Source organism: Ovis aries, chromosome 2 (genome assembly GCF_016772045.2).
Source record: "Ovis aries strain OAR_USU_Benz2616 breed Rambouillet chromosome 2, ARS-UI_Ramb_v3.0, whole genome shotgun sequence".
NCBI lineage: Eukaryota > Metazoa > Chordata > Mammalia > Artiodactyla > Bovidae > Ovis > Ovis aries.
Window position 1 is genome coordinate 85,036,360 of NC_056055.1, and position 16,131 is coordinate 85,052,490.

The 16,131-nt window shown below is 38.5% G+C and overlaps 1 protein-coding gene across 15 annotated transcripts in view; it reads right to left on the reverse strand.

The window, feature by feature from the left end:
• The window catches only part of BNC2 (basonuclin zinc finger protein 2), a 485,878-nt gene that overhangs the window by 169,392 nt on the left and 300,355 nt on the right, over positions 1–16,131 (reverse strand). For all 15 annotated transcript variants that reach the window (XM_042243470.2, XM_060409514.1, XM_042243469.2 and 12 more), the window contains one exon: positions 6,099–6,201. In XM_042243470.2, coding sequence (XP_042099404.1) covers positions 6,099–6,201 — 103 coding nt within the window. The remainder of the gene's footprint in view (positions 1–6,098; positions 6,202–16,131) is intronic.

Sequence of the window (16,131 nt, forward strand, 5' to 3'; positions counted from 1 at the left end):
TTCTTACTCTTTTCATCTAATCCTGAATATTCCTCTTTGACAATTCTCTCCCAAAGCAAAATTCAGTCTTGCTGGGAAGGTCTTCAGGTTTACAAGAAGGAGGCCAGCACTTTGCTGGTTAGTATCTGCAAGCATTATTTTCCTTTGTCAGAGGACACTGTTTTACTCACTCTCCTCTCTTACTCTTGAAATTTACAAATGATCCTACAGGAACTGCTGCTGCTTACTCAGAGTGAGCATGAGGTCACAGAAGTGTCATGCGTTATTGCTTTTGATAGAAGACTTCTAGAAGGCTAGCGAAGAACAGAGGGTAGAAAAGGAAAGCTTATACTTAGTTACACTGGCTCCTGGACTCGAGTCAGGGAGAATATTACAGAGCTACCAGTTGGGGATAAACTACTTTCACAGATGTTTAGACAATTCATAAGAAGAGCACAGACTGGGACAAATAATAAAGACATGTGACCTTTCATGGAATAAAGTGAAAAATTACTGGTTTTGATCCACCCTGCTTAAATCCTTATAAAGTACCGTGCAGCCAACAAATCTGAGGCGTCCGTAAACAGAATACTGTGATCTCGTGATTCTAAATGTAGGACGGACATAATCAAAAGGTTTCTTGATTGCAGAAAGCTCAGAACCAATGGCCTTGATTTGGGACTTAATTATGCAAATAAAGCCTAACTAGGGTTTTCTTTTAGGTGTATGCTTGCCAGATTTAGCAAAAACACAGGACCACTCAGCTAAATTTGCAAGGTATGTGTTTATACTAGAAAATTATTCATTGTTTACCTGAAATTCAAATTTAATGGGATGTCCTATATTTTCTATTTGGGTGAGTGTCTCTATAAATACCCCTGTTCTGATAAGACATATCTAGTAAAGAGCTGGGAATTCAAATTCAATGATGCCGAGGGGGGAAAAAAAAAAAGAGAGAGAAATTACTTCCAGTGAATTACAAAAAAAGAAATACTTGAAATTAATGGATTATATGAATATTAAGTCTTACAGTACATTAAACCATAAAGATGGTTGGTAGATGACACTAAATTAACTTTATACTGCTTATCATTTCCTGTGGCACAGAACTAAAGAATCAAAGCATCCCTGGCCCAATACTTTAGAAATGATATATGTTCAATAAATAACTCTTCACTGATGTCCAGATGACACAGGCCAAGCCTGTTCATTTTACATTAAAAATTCTGAATCGTTTCAATATTGGCAGGAAAACAGCTGGCTTGTTGAGCTAATAATTAAAGTATTTAAAGTCCAAGTATTCTATAAAGAAAATAATCTGCACCAAGCAAGCTACTATGGGGTTCATTAAGCTACGTTGTACCTTTTTTATTTTTTTCATCAAGCCTCTTACCCTTGAAAATTTTTACTGAACATCCCAAGAAACAGTGGATTTTTTTTTAAAGGTAGTTTTAACAAGTGAGTTTTGTCAGAAGTAAAAATTACTGATATCACCAAGGAAAAAATTTCTAAATAACCTTTCTAAAATCTGCCCACCTCTTTCATCAAATCAAATATACCCCATCAAGTTTTTATTTTAAACAATAATTTTCCAGTTGTCTTAGATTATCATTAAATGTCTGAAAATCATTTAGAATACCTTATCTTAATCATTCAGAAATAAAATCATTGTCTAGACTATATACATTAGAACTAACCTGCAAACAATAAATACTAAAACTCATTTAGTACAGTAGCCCTCAAACTTTATGTCCCACCTCCAGTTTATCACAAAGGCAACAGGGTTTATTTGATTAGTTACACTTCTTGCTGGGAGCAGGTTCCTCAGAGGAGACTGATGAAATAAAGCACTCTTCTTTCCACTCCCACTTGCCCACTACTTGGTATATACTAGTAATACTTGCTAATTTGTAAGACTATAAAACGGAAGAGAAGGGGGCAGCAGAGGATGAAATGGTTGCATGGCATCACCAACTCAATGGACATGAGTTTGAGCAAACTGCAGGAGACAGTGAAGGACAGAGAAGCTTGCAGTCCATGGGATCACAAAGAGCGGGGCATGACTTAGCAACTGAACAACAGCAACAACAACATAAAATCTTTGGCCGAGCAACTTCTCTGGGGTTCCAGTGGCTAAGACTCTGCATTTGCAATGCTGGGGACCCAGGTTTGATCCCTGGTCAGGGAACTACATCCAGCATGCCAAAACTAGAGATTCCAAGTACCACAACTAACGCCCAGCACAACCAAATAGATAAATGAGTGTTTTCAAAAATTCTTTGCCTGAAGCTTCAATGCTGTGAATAGCAAAATTACTATCTTAGAATAGTGGGAAAGGGTCAAAACGTCATGTCCTAAATTTTGACCAACCCAAACATTTGTGTCATCAGTAAAGAAGTCCATTACTGCTCTGACGCCGAAACATTATTCTGATAATGTTAAACCAAGAAAAATTAAACTTGCAGAAAATATGTATTTAAAATTTTCTGCAAGACTCATTCTGGTAATTTAAAACAAATGAAGGAAAAACACAGAAAAGATAATGCAAAGAGAGAAAGGAAAAAAAAATACAGTTGTTAAGTGAATTAAGTAGCAGTATGCTGGAGTCCTTTAACCAAAGACTATGAAATATGGCACAATTAGAAAATGCTAGATTATTATACACTGTCTGTATGGACAACCTATACCCCAGAAGAACTTGTTTTAAATAATGTTAAAAATCAATAAAGCCCTGCTTTTATTATCAAACTGCACGAGCTGAAATTCCTTAATGGGGAAAAAGAGCAGGGAATCCTTCATTAATTCAGTGGGAAATGCCTCCTGGTAGTCAAGGAATCATTTTTGGGTTCCCCCTTCTCAACTCAATGGTGCTAAGATTCCAAGGAAGTAACCTGTGAATAGCACCATGCCCAGTGAGTAATTTCAAAGTTCAGGTGTTACAATATGATGAATTCATTACGCCTTTTAATTTTTAAAAACATCTTAAAATTTTTATAAAGCAACTAAAGTCACTAATTCAAGTAGATTTAAGATGCAATCTATAAGGCTATAAAGTGAGAGTGTATGTGTGTGTGTGTGTGTGTGTGTGGGAATAATAACCTATGAAATCCACAATCTTGTGAAGAAACTGAAGATGCTGATAACAAAGAAGATTAGCAAGACATTAATTCAAAAGAGGCAACAAATTTCTAAAAATTCATCTTTTTGTAAAGAACCCCTGATTTTGGCATTTAGCTATTTTTAATGGCAAATGTTAACTTTTTATGGTACAATTACTGGTGGAGTGTGTTCAGTGCTATGGTGAAATGATTATATGAGATGTATTTTGGTAGTCTTACTGCTTCCTGTTCTACCCACTTTCACAGAAAAATCACACCACAGTAAAAATAAGTCACTTTCCCCTTGTCCCACGTAAAGAATAATGTCCTGAGTAAGGCAGCCAGAGAGACTGCTGTGCCTCACCTCTGAACAGAAACAACTGAAGCCATGATTTCAGAGTTTTCTGTGTAGGGGAAGCGAGTGAAGCAGTTAGTTGAAACGCTAAGGGCAAAAAGAGTGGATGCTCTCATTTCTTTGCCAACTCAAAAACTAAGAGAAAAACCCTCGCTGTCACATATGTCCTACTATATGGGGGAAGAATGGGATATGTATCTGTGTGTACATATTGTGAGCTGTATACAGACATGTTGCTATTGGCAGGGGGAGAGGTCAAGGCGATAACAGGGGTGAGGAAAAGTTAGAACTGAGAAACTTCGAAATTAATATACCAGAAACACAAGATTACTAACGGCACACTAGGAAAAGCCCAGTCTGATGTAACAGAAATAACCTTATTCAAGTTTGGGGAAAAAACCACATCCCTCAGAAAATCTTAGAAACAACCAGTGGCTGGGGATAATTTATGTTGTTCAAGAAGGAAGAAATATTGCTTTTCCCTCCCCATTACACTACTAATGTAATATGCATGTGGAAGTTAGACAGATAAAATAAACTGGTGACACAGTAAACTTTTATACTCACAAGGCTACCACAGTAGATAGATGATGGTAACGCAAGATGGCTTTGGAAAAAATGAGAGGGAATGAATGAAAAGTCCTTTGTTTAATGACTGCCCCCCACCCCGCCTTATTGCTCATGTTTGTCCAGTTTGTTACTTTTAACATGTATTATTTATTTTAAAGACTTCATACATTTTATCTTCAATACTCATGATAATCTTACAAGGCAGGTATTATTAACCTTCTGTTATAGACAAGAAAACTCAGATGCAGAGATTTTGACCTATGTGCCATCAAAGTTGTAGAGCCAAGATTTGACCCCACACTGCCTGGCGGATTCTTTCGTTTTCGCTTTTCTTTTTAGTCTCCAAGACTCTTAACGGGCTCGGGATATAAGCTATTATTACCTGGCAGGGCCAAAACATATTGTGGGAAAGGATACCTAGTGATATGAACTGAACTGTTTTCTCGCCAAATTCATATGTTGAAGCCTTCATCCCTAGTGCTTCAGAATGTGACTGTATTTGGAGACAAGTGAAGCCATCAGGCTGGGCCCTCCCCCAACACTACTGGTGTCCTTATGAGAAGAGGAAGTTGGATGCACAGAGGCAACACGGGTGTGTCCCCCACAGAGCACAGAGCACACAACCAGAGGGCAGCCGTGTGCAAGCCGGGAAGAGACTCCTCAGAACGAAACCATCCTGATTTTGGACTTCTGGCCTTCGGAACTGTGCAGAAATAAATTTCTGATGTCTAAGCCACCCACTTTGTGGCATTTTGTTACAGCAGTCCTAGCAAGCAGACTACTGTAGGAAAGGAGAAGAAATCATCGAACAGTCACTTCCAAACAAAACTGACAGCAGCTTAAACGTTGTTCGGAACTGGACTGAGAGCTGTTACAGACATTGGCCAGAATGGGACTGAGAGTTGTTACAGACATTGGCCTTGTTAATGAAGCAGGAACCAGTTCCCTCCCTGGAGGTGCTGGAGGACTGCGGCTTTGTCTGCCAGGCACACGCCTTCTAGTATGTTCCCCCATACTAACTACTCTTTCTATCTCTTCTCTCCCTCACAGACACAGGGCTGAAATGTCTCCACAATGCCAACCCACACATCCCCAGCAAGCAAGATACATGATAAATTGAAAGCATTTCAAGGCATGGCCCGGTGTCCTTTCTTCAGATCTTGCTAGAATAACATGACATTTATAAAAATACAACCCACTGGATATTTGGCACTGCTTGGGAATGAAGAATATGTCCACTTAAGAGCCAATCCCCCAAGGCTGTCAAAAAAATCTGAAGCCAGGATTCTTCTATAAACATTACCTATCTTTTAAGATTCTACTGTCCAGGAAGTAAAGAAAATGTCTCTGCTTATTCCCAAGTCTCCTCTGGCCTCAACATAAATAACATAAACCAGACAGAGGACAGTTAAATGCTTGGTCAAGGCCCAGGGATGAGACAGCTCTGTGCATCTGGCAAGGAGCCTCTGCACTTCCAGCCGTGGCCCTGGGTCACCCTCGCCCGGAATACACACCTATGCAAAGCTCACCCTCCAGCGGCAGCCAGCCTCCTCCAATCCCTGGGCATGCTGAAAGGGGGTATTTACGGATTCTTTTTTCAGATACCAGTCAAATAATGTTCCCGTTCACTCACTCACTCACCTTAAGACCATACAAAATTTAACATCTGGGAGGATCAACTCTGCCCCGAAAGCAGATGACAAGGGTGAGCAGTCATGGAGGAGTTCTCCTCAAGCAAAGAGGATTTGCCAGCTCGCCTCTGAGGTCCCGGCCCTGAAAGGCCAACTGTGGTATGTTTGAGTTTCCATGGGGCCTGGTGCTTGCTGGCTGCTGCTGCGTTCACTCAGAACCCAACTGTGCTATAAACATCTAGCCCTTCTGCTGAGAGCTGCCCGCCTGGCCTTGCTTCTGGGAGCCAAGAATATGCTATTTGGGAGCTGCAGGCTACATGGGAGCTAACACTTGGGGCACAGCTGACCCTTCTCTTCTCCAGGCCAGTGATGGCTCTAAAAGGGAAAAAAAAAAAAAAACAACAAAAAAACACAGGCTTACACGAACATAACAAGAGCAAGGAGAAAAGTCCAGATTTTCCTCACCGTGTGCCACCCAGCCATGTTTACACTGATCGCAAGTCCTCAGGTTAATCTTCCCCGGCTGGAAACACTCACATGTGCAGTTCACCAGTGTGCAGCGGATGGCCTGAGAGTGAGAGGAGGGAAAAAAGATCAGCCTCTGTTCAAAAGGGACCCTACTTCTTCAGCATTTTAAGAAATAACACATTCTTCCCATTTTTAACAGCTTTAGGGGCCTGGAGAGATTTAGAGAAAAATTTTGAAACCATCAAAAATCTCTTACCAAAACATATTAGAAAACAAAGCTGATTCATTAGTAGAATGTTTCTTGCCATTCATAGATAAGCTTTAAATTGGAAGCACAGACTAAATAGTGTAAGAGTGAGCCTTACTCTTATTCTATGAGATGCTGGCTCTGTAATACCAGAGATCTGAAAGAGAAAAACAGATTGCTACTACCAAATATTCACTGACAAGAGTGCAGAAGATATAGGCTCTTATACAATAACAAGTGAAATGCTGAAAATAAAACATGATATACAAATAATAGTAACAGAATATGACTTTTCTTCTGCAGTGTTTGATTGAAATGCTCTATCAATCTCTCAGACACCTTCTGAAAGATACTCCTTTTGGTCCAATAACATCCATCATATTTCCGGCATCATTTATCACTTCCTAACTCCTGGATTTCTTCCATCCTTGAAATATTAATTCCATTTGCATTCCTGTTTTGAAAAATGCAAAACAACCCTCTCTTTATTTTAATGATGTAAGAAAGTAAGTTTAAATTTGCTTTTAGATCAGATGTAGACTAGGAAAAGACATTTACGTGAATATTCGATATTTGGAACAATTCACCTATATTATACAACGCTGGAAGACACACTCAAAAACGTTTTATTTCTTTACAAGTACCTTTAAAAATCATCTCATCAGTTTACATTTTAAAGTGAATCCCTAGGAAATTAACATTAATGAAGTGTAACTTTTTATAGATTAAAAACCTAGGCTGAAGAATTGTGCTAAAGCTGACCTATGCTCCAGAACTACAGTTAATAAATTTATCTCATACATTTAGTCCTAATTTGCATGGAAATTCTGAAGACAGAAGGGATTTTGTCCAACCATTCACAGATTAACAATCTACTGTAACTATCTGAACTGCCAGGAAAAGATCTCTCTACAGCTTTAGATGCAATCAATAATTACTGATTTGGGGGTGGGGCGGGGGTGGGGGGAGAGGCATGAGGCTACGTGAAACTGCAGTGCTGGGCCTGAAAGCTCTGCCCACTTATACAGCTTCAGACGCTCATACTCCTGGAACCAGTTGGGTTTTTATATAAACTGTCTCATTTGTAACAAACAGTATTTTAGATATTGTTAACATGGTTGAGCCAAATTCCATTTACAGAGAATAAGACTGAATGGGCTTTTACCGTTTCCCATGCTTTAGATCAAGCAAATTTAAAGTATTTCTCTTTTGCTAATGAACATTAAATCTATAGGTCCTTATTCAGTTTTCAGTGTTAAGAGTTGCGGCCGTAGCCTCCTTTCTTGCTTCACCTCTAACCCTAGTTTGCTCCTCTATTACTGCAAGAAAAATAGGCAAGGGTACCATCTGTCTGATGTTTCAGGGTCTTTCTTCCAGTGTCAACAGTCCAATTACATATTAGGAGGTTGTACAACTTTGCTATATGTATGAGTGAATAAAGGAAACAGTAGTAAGACACAGAGAGCAAAGGAAATGCTGACATAGCAAGAATAATATATCTGGAGGTTAGAAGGGAAACTATTTCTCCCCAAATTTCTTTTAACAAATTCAGTAGTTTAACTGACCGAGCAATACATCAGAATCTTGCAGGTTAGAAAGAGCTTCTTAAAACGGCATGTTCATTAGGAAACTCAGTTTGATTGTACTACAGTAAAACAAACCCCAAACAGTTTTTTAGAGGGCAGTGTTTCTACGAAGAACAGGGCACTCTGTACACTATTCGGTTATAAATTCAGATACAGCAACCAGACTGACATTAAAATATTTATATAATCTGAGATACGATAACAGAATCTTTCATAAACACTAAAAATAAATAAATAAATAAATAACTCTGCTTACCAAAATAAAGAATGACCAAAACTAAGAATGACCATTTCTCAAGAACTATATGTTAATTCTGGCACCAAATACATACATCTTTTAAAGTGTTAATTTGATAACATTTTATTATTTCACAAAAATAGCCTCATTTTACATTGTGTTTTAAAATACACTTTCCTCAATTTTAATTATAGTTATATTCAGGACAAAACAAATTAAGAGACTTGCAGATTTGCTTTATTTTAGGTATATTTGTTTATTTACTGGTTCAACTATTCATTCATTTACTCAGAACTAGTTTATGATTCAAATATTTTTCTCTTCCTAAATAACTTTATACGTCTGCCACACTTGGGAATTAAAACTTTTTGTACCATCATCCTTTTTCGTGAATTCTACTCCTTTTGTACCTAAACATACAAACATTGGAACACCTCAACTCCTTTTGTATATAAACACTTAAGCACTGGAATATCCATTTTGTATTTCTATGAATTCCAGAAGGTTTATTTGTTTTAAATCCAGGTTTATATAGACTACAATTGTGCCTTAAGGGAATTATATATACTTAAACAATATGGTCTAAATAAATATTTTGAATACGAGACTATTGTGGCTTCAAAGGAAGTTTTACTCTAAATAACATTTTTGAAACAGCATAAAAGTTTGACATACTATTTATTCAGAACAAAACAGAACCAATGTGATCACTTGCCAACTCACCCACACTTCAAAAACATAAATTATCATAAAGCTATCCAAGCCAGTTAAGCCTCAAAACGTATACACTTTATGAGGAGAGAGCTGGGAAGAGCAGAGATGGAGAAGCCTTCATTTTGGTGATCACACTCATTTCGTTATGGAGCTAATAATACACTAGGTCTCCCACTCACTGCTGGGCACCCACAACTACAGAAAAATCAGGGATGATAGCGAAGTGACCGAAAGGGAACAGCAGGAGAAGAGAGACAATCTGATCAGGTTGTTCTTCCTTAAAGATTCAGGACCTTATGCAGATCTGGCCAACTCAAGCCAGCAACCCCTCCACACCTCCAGGATCCCACCTCATCCAATGCCGTGAAACTCTTTCCTCCATTTCAATATAATCAGCTTTTCCAACAGCCCAAGAACAAGAACAAAAGTTCTTAAGCCTACCTCTTAAATAAAAGGAATAATTTTCTGCTTACCTTTACCATGGATATCTTGAAAGAAAAATCCATGCACCCACCACCCAGTGCTTCCACCTACATTTTAATTTTATAATTTGGATTCTGTCACACACGGTCCTGAAACTGCTTTCTCCAAGAGGGATAGTCTCATCACATCTGGTCCCTTTTTCTAGTCTCCTTGTTCTCCGAGACCTCAAGGCAGCTTAAGGCATAACTCTCCTTCATTCCTGGACTGTAGAGACAAACTATCTTAGTGTTTTGGCGGCCGCTTCTCACTCTCTCGCCACTGTAAATAAATACAGGTGTTTCTCACAGGCAGGCTTCTCCTTCTTTAACTTGGCAATTTCATCCCCTCCTACAGCTTCAAGTACCATCACTAAGCAAAACCGATCACTGCAGAGCCAAGTGCTGTATTGAGTGGAAGGAAATGCACAGTGAATCTCTATGCTCAAGGATTCGACAGTCAGAGCTCTCGGGCAGTGGGTTCCGAGGAGACACCCTGAGAACAGAAGGAAGCCCCTGGAGAGGTTTGAGGAGGATCGTTTCTCGCTCTTTACAACTTTGTCTTTTCTTCCACCAAAGACAGGACATAAACATTTATCTACAACAGCAAACCATTAACGATTAATGATAATAATATTTATACTATTAATGTAGTATTATAATGAATATAATATTCAATAATAATTTTTGATTATTAACAGCAAAGGTTTGCTGGATAGTTGTCATTCCCAGATACTTACAAATATTAGCTCTCCATGAAAATACCATGAGGTCCGTACTAGTATTCCCTTTCTTTCACAGAGGAGGAAACTGCGGTGCAGCTAACTCAGGATCTTACCTGAAGTCACACCAATCAGATCCAGGTGTGTGGGAGCTCTCCCTCCCACTCGGTCAGGCAGCCATGGGCAGAGCCCCTCCACCTGCCCACCATCCACCTCCACTCTATACTGTTAACTCATGTTTCGCTTCCAAGCTTTCAACACAAATATTACTTCCATCCTCCAGAGCAGCTCCTGTTCCACAAGTGCCACAGCACTTAGCACAGCTGTGAAGATTATATTCATCTGTAATTTATCTATACTACTTATTCATAACCTAGTTTATGCATATCAGCGGTAAAGAAAACGCCTGCCAATGCAGGAGACCAAGGTTCGATCCCAAGGTCAGGAAATTCCCCTGGAGAAGGAAATGGTAACCCGATCCAGTATTCTTGCCTGGGAAATCCCATGGACAGAGGAGCCTGGTGGGCTACAGTCCATGGGGTTGCAGAGAGTTGGACGCAACTGAGTGACTGAACATGCACACGTGTATGTGTGTGTGTGTGTGTGTGTGTTTCTCTGTGTGTGTGTGTGTCTGTGTGTGTGTGTGTCTGTGTGTCTGTGTGTGTGTCTGTGTGTCTGGGTGGCTATTTGATCAAGATATGTCTTCCCCTCTAAAATTTAAGCTCCTTAATGGCAGGGTGACATATGTTGGGCTTACAATGTATACTGGCAAATAAAGATGCTCAAAAGGCATTTAAAGAATTTCATCAATCTCTTAGCCTCTTTCCCATCTATAAAATGATAACAGTAACACCACAACTTTGTCAATAGATTCAAATGAAATTAGATTCAAATGAAATAATATAAAGCATGTGGCTCTTTGTCTAGTGATAACAAAAGCTCAAAAGATGGAAACCATTTATGACCTCGACAAACTTTCCACATTTTACCTCTGAATTACTTTTCCCTTATGATTCTTCCCAATGTATTTCTTCCCCACCTTGTAAATGCTTAATACATATTTAGTCTTAATGAGTAAATGAACACTTTGACATATATGATGCCACTTTCTTCATACTATAATCCTCTAAATTGGGCATGACAGGGATCATTATTTAATACTGGAGTTAAAAAATGTTTATATAGGTGTTACACATCTCTTAAATGATAGGGTGGATTTCCCAATTATTAATCAGTTTACTTTCATTAACTATAGAAAGAGAAGATATACAAGGGGATATATGTACGCTTACAGCTGATTCACTTTGCTGTACACCTGAAATTAACACAACATTGTAATCAACTATACTCCAATACCTTTTTAAGTTGTTAAAAAAAAGAAGATACACAGTTGAAACCAGTAAATTATAAATATTCAAGTTCAAAAGTACATCTAAAATTACAAAGTGGACCAATTTAGTATAAAAATATTTAATCAACTTTCAGTCAGTAACACTCTCATACCTGAATATTAAGTAAGAGTGAATTTGCAAGTATTCTGGATGAGTTCCAAAGACCTATTCAAATAAGAGATTCTGTAATCACTAAAACTAAAGTATCTTTAGCTTTATTATACTTGTAGCTAGCTTGAACTCTGCAAATTTATGTGAACTGAACTTCAGTCTCCTCACCAAATGACATTCCTCAGGAAAGCAGAGAATGAGGCTTCAGCTATTAATATTTAGTGTATTCCACAAAAGAACTATACATGAGGCTAATTAATACATCTCCTATTAGCTGTTCCTTGTTTGGGAACACTTACGGAAGTTACCTATTAGTACAGAATAACAAAAGGTAAAATAAGGCCACGGGGCATGTAGAAACGTAAGACACACTCCGAAGGAGCCATCACAGAGAACCTCCCCTTCAAAAAAGCCCCACTAAAAGTAAGACTAACTTCCGTTCTGGGCTTTGTCTTTTCACACTAAAAAACCATTTGCCATGAGATCTCCTCAAGTGTTCATTAACTTGGCCAAATAGTCCATGTATAACTAAAAATCCTTTTAAAATCCACTTTCTCCTTATTCATTTCTGAAGAGAATACCAAGATTTACAACTTGGATTATGAAGTTTTACTAGAATGATTTTTAAATGTTAAAGAGTTAAGTACATAACCTGCACTAAAACTGAATTACTGAAAAACTCAGTCATTAATTCAGCATTCATCTGTCACAGCAGTTTCTCCCATAAACTCGGGTGGTACAATCTAGGCACACAAATTAATTGGCTATAATGCTGATCAGTGACATGGTTTGCCTCTTATTTTTAACAAGAACATATTTCTTAATCAAATTAATTTTCTACTTTGGAAATCACACGGAGGTACAATAAATAGGTAAGATCAGCCAACCTTCTATGAGGATACATATAATATAGTCTATGTTATAATTAACTCATTAAATCATCACTGCATATATCACCCATCTCTGAACATACATACAAGTACCAGAAGAAAAGGTATGTATGGTGCCAAAGATCAAGTAAACCTTTTACTTGGCATAAAAATGTCCTTCAAAGACATTTATCTTAAAAATACAAAATCTGGAATAAAAAAGTACCTGCAGCGAATCTGGAAACTAGTTATTCTATGATTGCCTCAGAATACACTGCAGTAACTACAAAGTAACAGCTACCAACACTATGGAGGAAAAGAGTAATCATATATATATGACCAAAAAAAGATGGACTTCCATACCTATGAATACATCTTATATATGAGAACCCAATACAGTACAGTACTTCAGGCACTGCCATAAAGATTCTAAAGAACTCACATGATAGTAATGGTAATTAAGTCAGAAAATAGCCCCTTGTATACTTTTCAGGACAGTTTTTTCTCCTCCATTTTCACATGGCTGATTCATGATCTAATTGAAAAGAAACAGCTTCCAAGAGAAGTACGCTGAGTTTTGGCGAAGACATGGAAAGTCTCTATGTCAACATCTTTGTAGAAGAACACAGTGTCTGAAATTTGTATAAGTCATTGCACCTCGAACAATGACACTTTTTTTTTGCATGAAAGAAGACTTCTGAGCTTACTTATGACTAACACGAACTAGACAATTACATGAGAAACTTACTTTTACTTGATTACAAAACATAGGACGAAAAGCAAGGTATTTACACCTGCTGTGCTTCAGGGTTTTATAATCAGGTATCAAAACAAGGCAAGAAGATGGGAACTGGATAGACACAGAACACTGAGCAAGAGACCCCTGAATTTAAATATCCTATAAAGAGGTATTATAACAACCTGAAAAGTCTTATCTAACTCTATGAGACTATTAATATAAATAAATACTTATAGTAAGGTGGGTACGTTTTTGCATTTATGCAAGGAAATGTACAGATCTGAGTTTGAATGAGTTATGCTCCCAGACTTCACAAGTGATTATCAGTGATTATAGGGTGTATGGGTGCACAGAGCGTTACACTACAATGTAAATGCCGCTGTTCATAATACAATAGTAACAACAGCAAATGAGAAGCAATGAAGTTATCCTATCTGCTTAACCAAACCCATCAACAAATTCACACAGTAGGACTGCAACAGTATATATCTTAGCTGGTGGTAAGATAAATTAGAAATAAAAAAGTTTATTGAGCTTTCAATAAAAGATTCCTTATTAATCTTGTAGCTGAGTCAAGAGACTTACAAAGACATGGTCAGTCCAGAGCCACTACAAGGTGTAGATGCTACTGATGTAAACAGTGGACAACAAGGTCAAGACAGAAAGCTGGGGGCTTCCCTGGTAGGCCAGTGGTGGGGAATCGGCCTTGTAATGCAGGGGACACCAGTCCGATCCCTGGTCCTGGAAGATCCCACACACTGCATGGAAACTAAGGCTGTCCTCCACAATTGCAGAGCCTTCATTCCAGCACCTGTGAGCAGCAGCTACTAAGCCCACATACCCTGGAGTCTGTGCTCCACAAGAGAAGCCATTGCAATGAGAAGTCCATCCTCTGAAGCTAGAGAGTAGTCCTCTCTGCAACTAGAGAAGTCTACATGTACAATGCAGACCAAGGGCACCCCAAAAAAAACTTAAAAAAAAAAGAATGCTGGGCGACTGAAAATGGCAGACTTCAACAACACATCATAAGAACAACATTACTGACCAAGGAAATATTATCTTCCCAATAAACACATCCAAAATACCTGAAAGAGATTCACTGTGAAAAGGCAGCCATTGAACACCAGTTACTGCTAAAAAGCAGAAGACTGAAAACCTCACTTTAATTTTCTCTTAAAAGGTGTGCTCCCTTCTGCCCAAACAACTGGCAAATGGATAAACAAACTATGTGTATTTACACAATGGAATATTCATCTGGCTGATACAAACAGAAGAACACTTGATAATACCGCAATATGGATGAACTTTATCATGCTGAGTAAGAGAAACCAGACACAAGAGATCTCATATTACATAAGTCCATTCATACGAAATATGCAGAACACAGAGACCTGTACAGATAGAGAGTAGTCAGTGGTTTCTTTTTAAAGTGACGAAGAAGTTCAGAAAGCACTGTGATGATGGTTGTGTATAACTGTGAACATACTAAAATTCATTAAATTGTACACTTTAAATGAGTAGAATGTATGATCTGTGAACTCTATCTCAATAAAACTGTTTAAAAGTGAGGAGAGCAAGCTCACTAAACCACCGAATTTCTTTTAATGGTTTTAAATCATTTAATTCATGAGATATTATTCCTCAGGGGACATAATGTAGCATAATATCCTTCTTTAACCTAGAAGGTCGATATACAAATACTAAATGATTGAACTGTGGTGTTGGAGAAGACTCTTGAGAGTCCCCTGGACTGCAAGATCAAACCAGTCAATCCTAAAGGAGATCAATCCTGAATATTCATTGGGAGGACTGATGCTGAAGCTGAAACTCCAATACTTGGCCACCTGATGCGAAAAGCTGACTCATTATAGAAGACCCTGACGCTGGGAAAGACTAAAGGCGGGAGAAGGGGGCAAAAGAGGATGAGATGGTTGGCTGGCATCACCTACTCAATGGATATGAGTTGAGCAGGCTCTGGGAGATGGTAAAGGACAGGCAAGCCTGGCATGCTGCAGTCCATGGGGTCGCAAAGAGTCAGACATGACTGAGCGACTAAACAGCAACAAAATGACTGAACAGAAGGCAGCCCAACTAAAGAATTTCCGCTGCTTAAACCTGAAACTCCTCTACTTTGAAAACAGTAAAAACTAGTAGGTCCATGTTAAAATCACAATTACTTTTACATCCAATGCCATTTTTCCTACCAGGAAAATCCAGGACATCCTTATATCCTCCAACAAATTGGGGGTCAGGAGGCCTCTCAGTCATAATGTTCAGCACATTAACAGTAAGATATTAGAAAAACTCAAAAGGAATTGTTTTAAATGGACAATGAAGAATCCTGTCATGTGTATGAGTAAAAGCATTCCTCTATTTTGTTGTTGTTTAGTTGCTAAGTCATGTCCAACTCCTTGCGACCCCATGCACTGTAGCCCACCAGACTCCTCTGACCATGGCATTTCCCAGGAAGAATACTGGAGTGAGTTGCCCCTTCCTTCTCCAGGGGATTTTCCCAACGCAGGGATCAAACCCGTATCTCCTGCACTGACAGGTGGATTCTTTACTAGTGAGCTACCAGGGAAGCCCCATTGCTCAACTTACTGGGATGAAAAAATTATCTCTGCAAAAGTTAAGAGATGAACATGGTTTAGAAGGAGGGGGCAAAGACAGAAAGCATATACTTCTGAGTAGATGCTTGTGTATGAGTGTGAATGTTTCTATGACTATGTGTGAATATATAAATACAAACTGGGAGAAAGGGACATACACAGAGGCATATAAATTTTCACAGACATGGATCCAATGAGCATCTGCAGTCATTACCTTACAACTACAACCTACTATCAATCGACATGAGGAAGACCCCATTTAAATAATGTAGGAGTTCAGAGTAAAAATCAACAGCGGGATATAGCCAATTATATAAGGAAAATATCCCTGCTTCCATGGCATCAA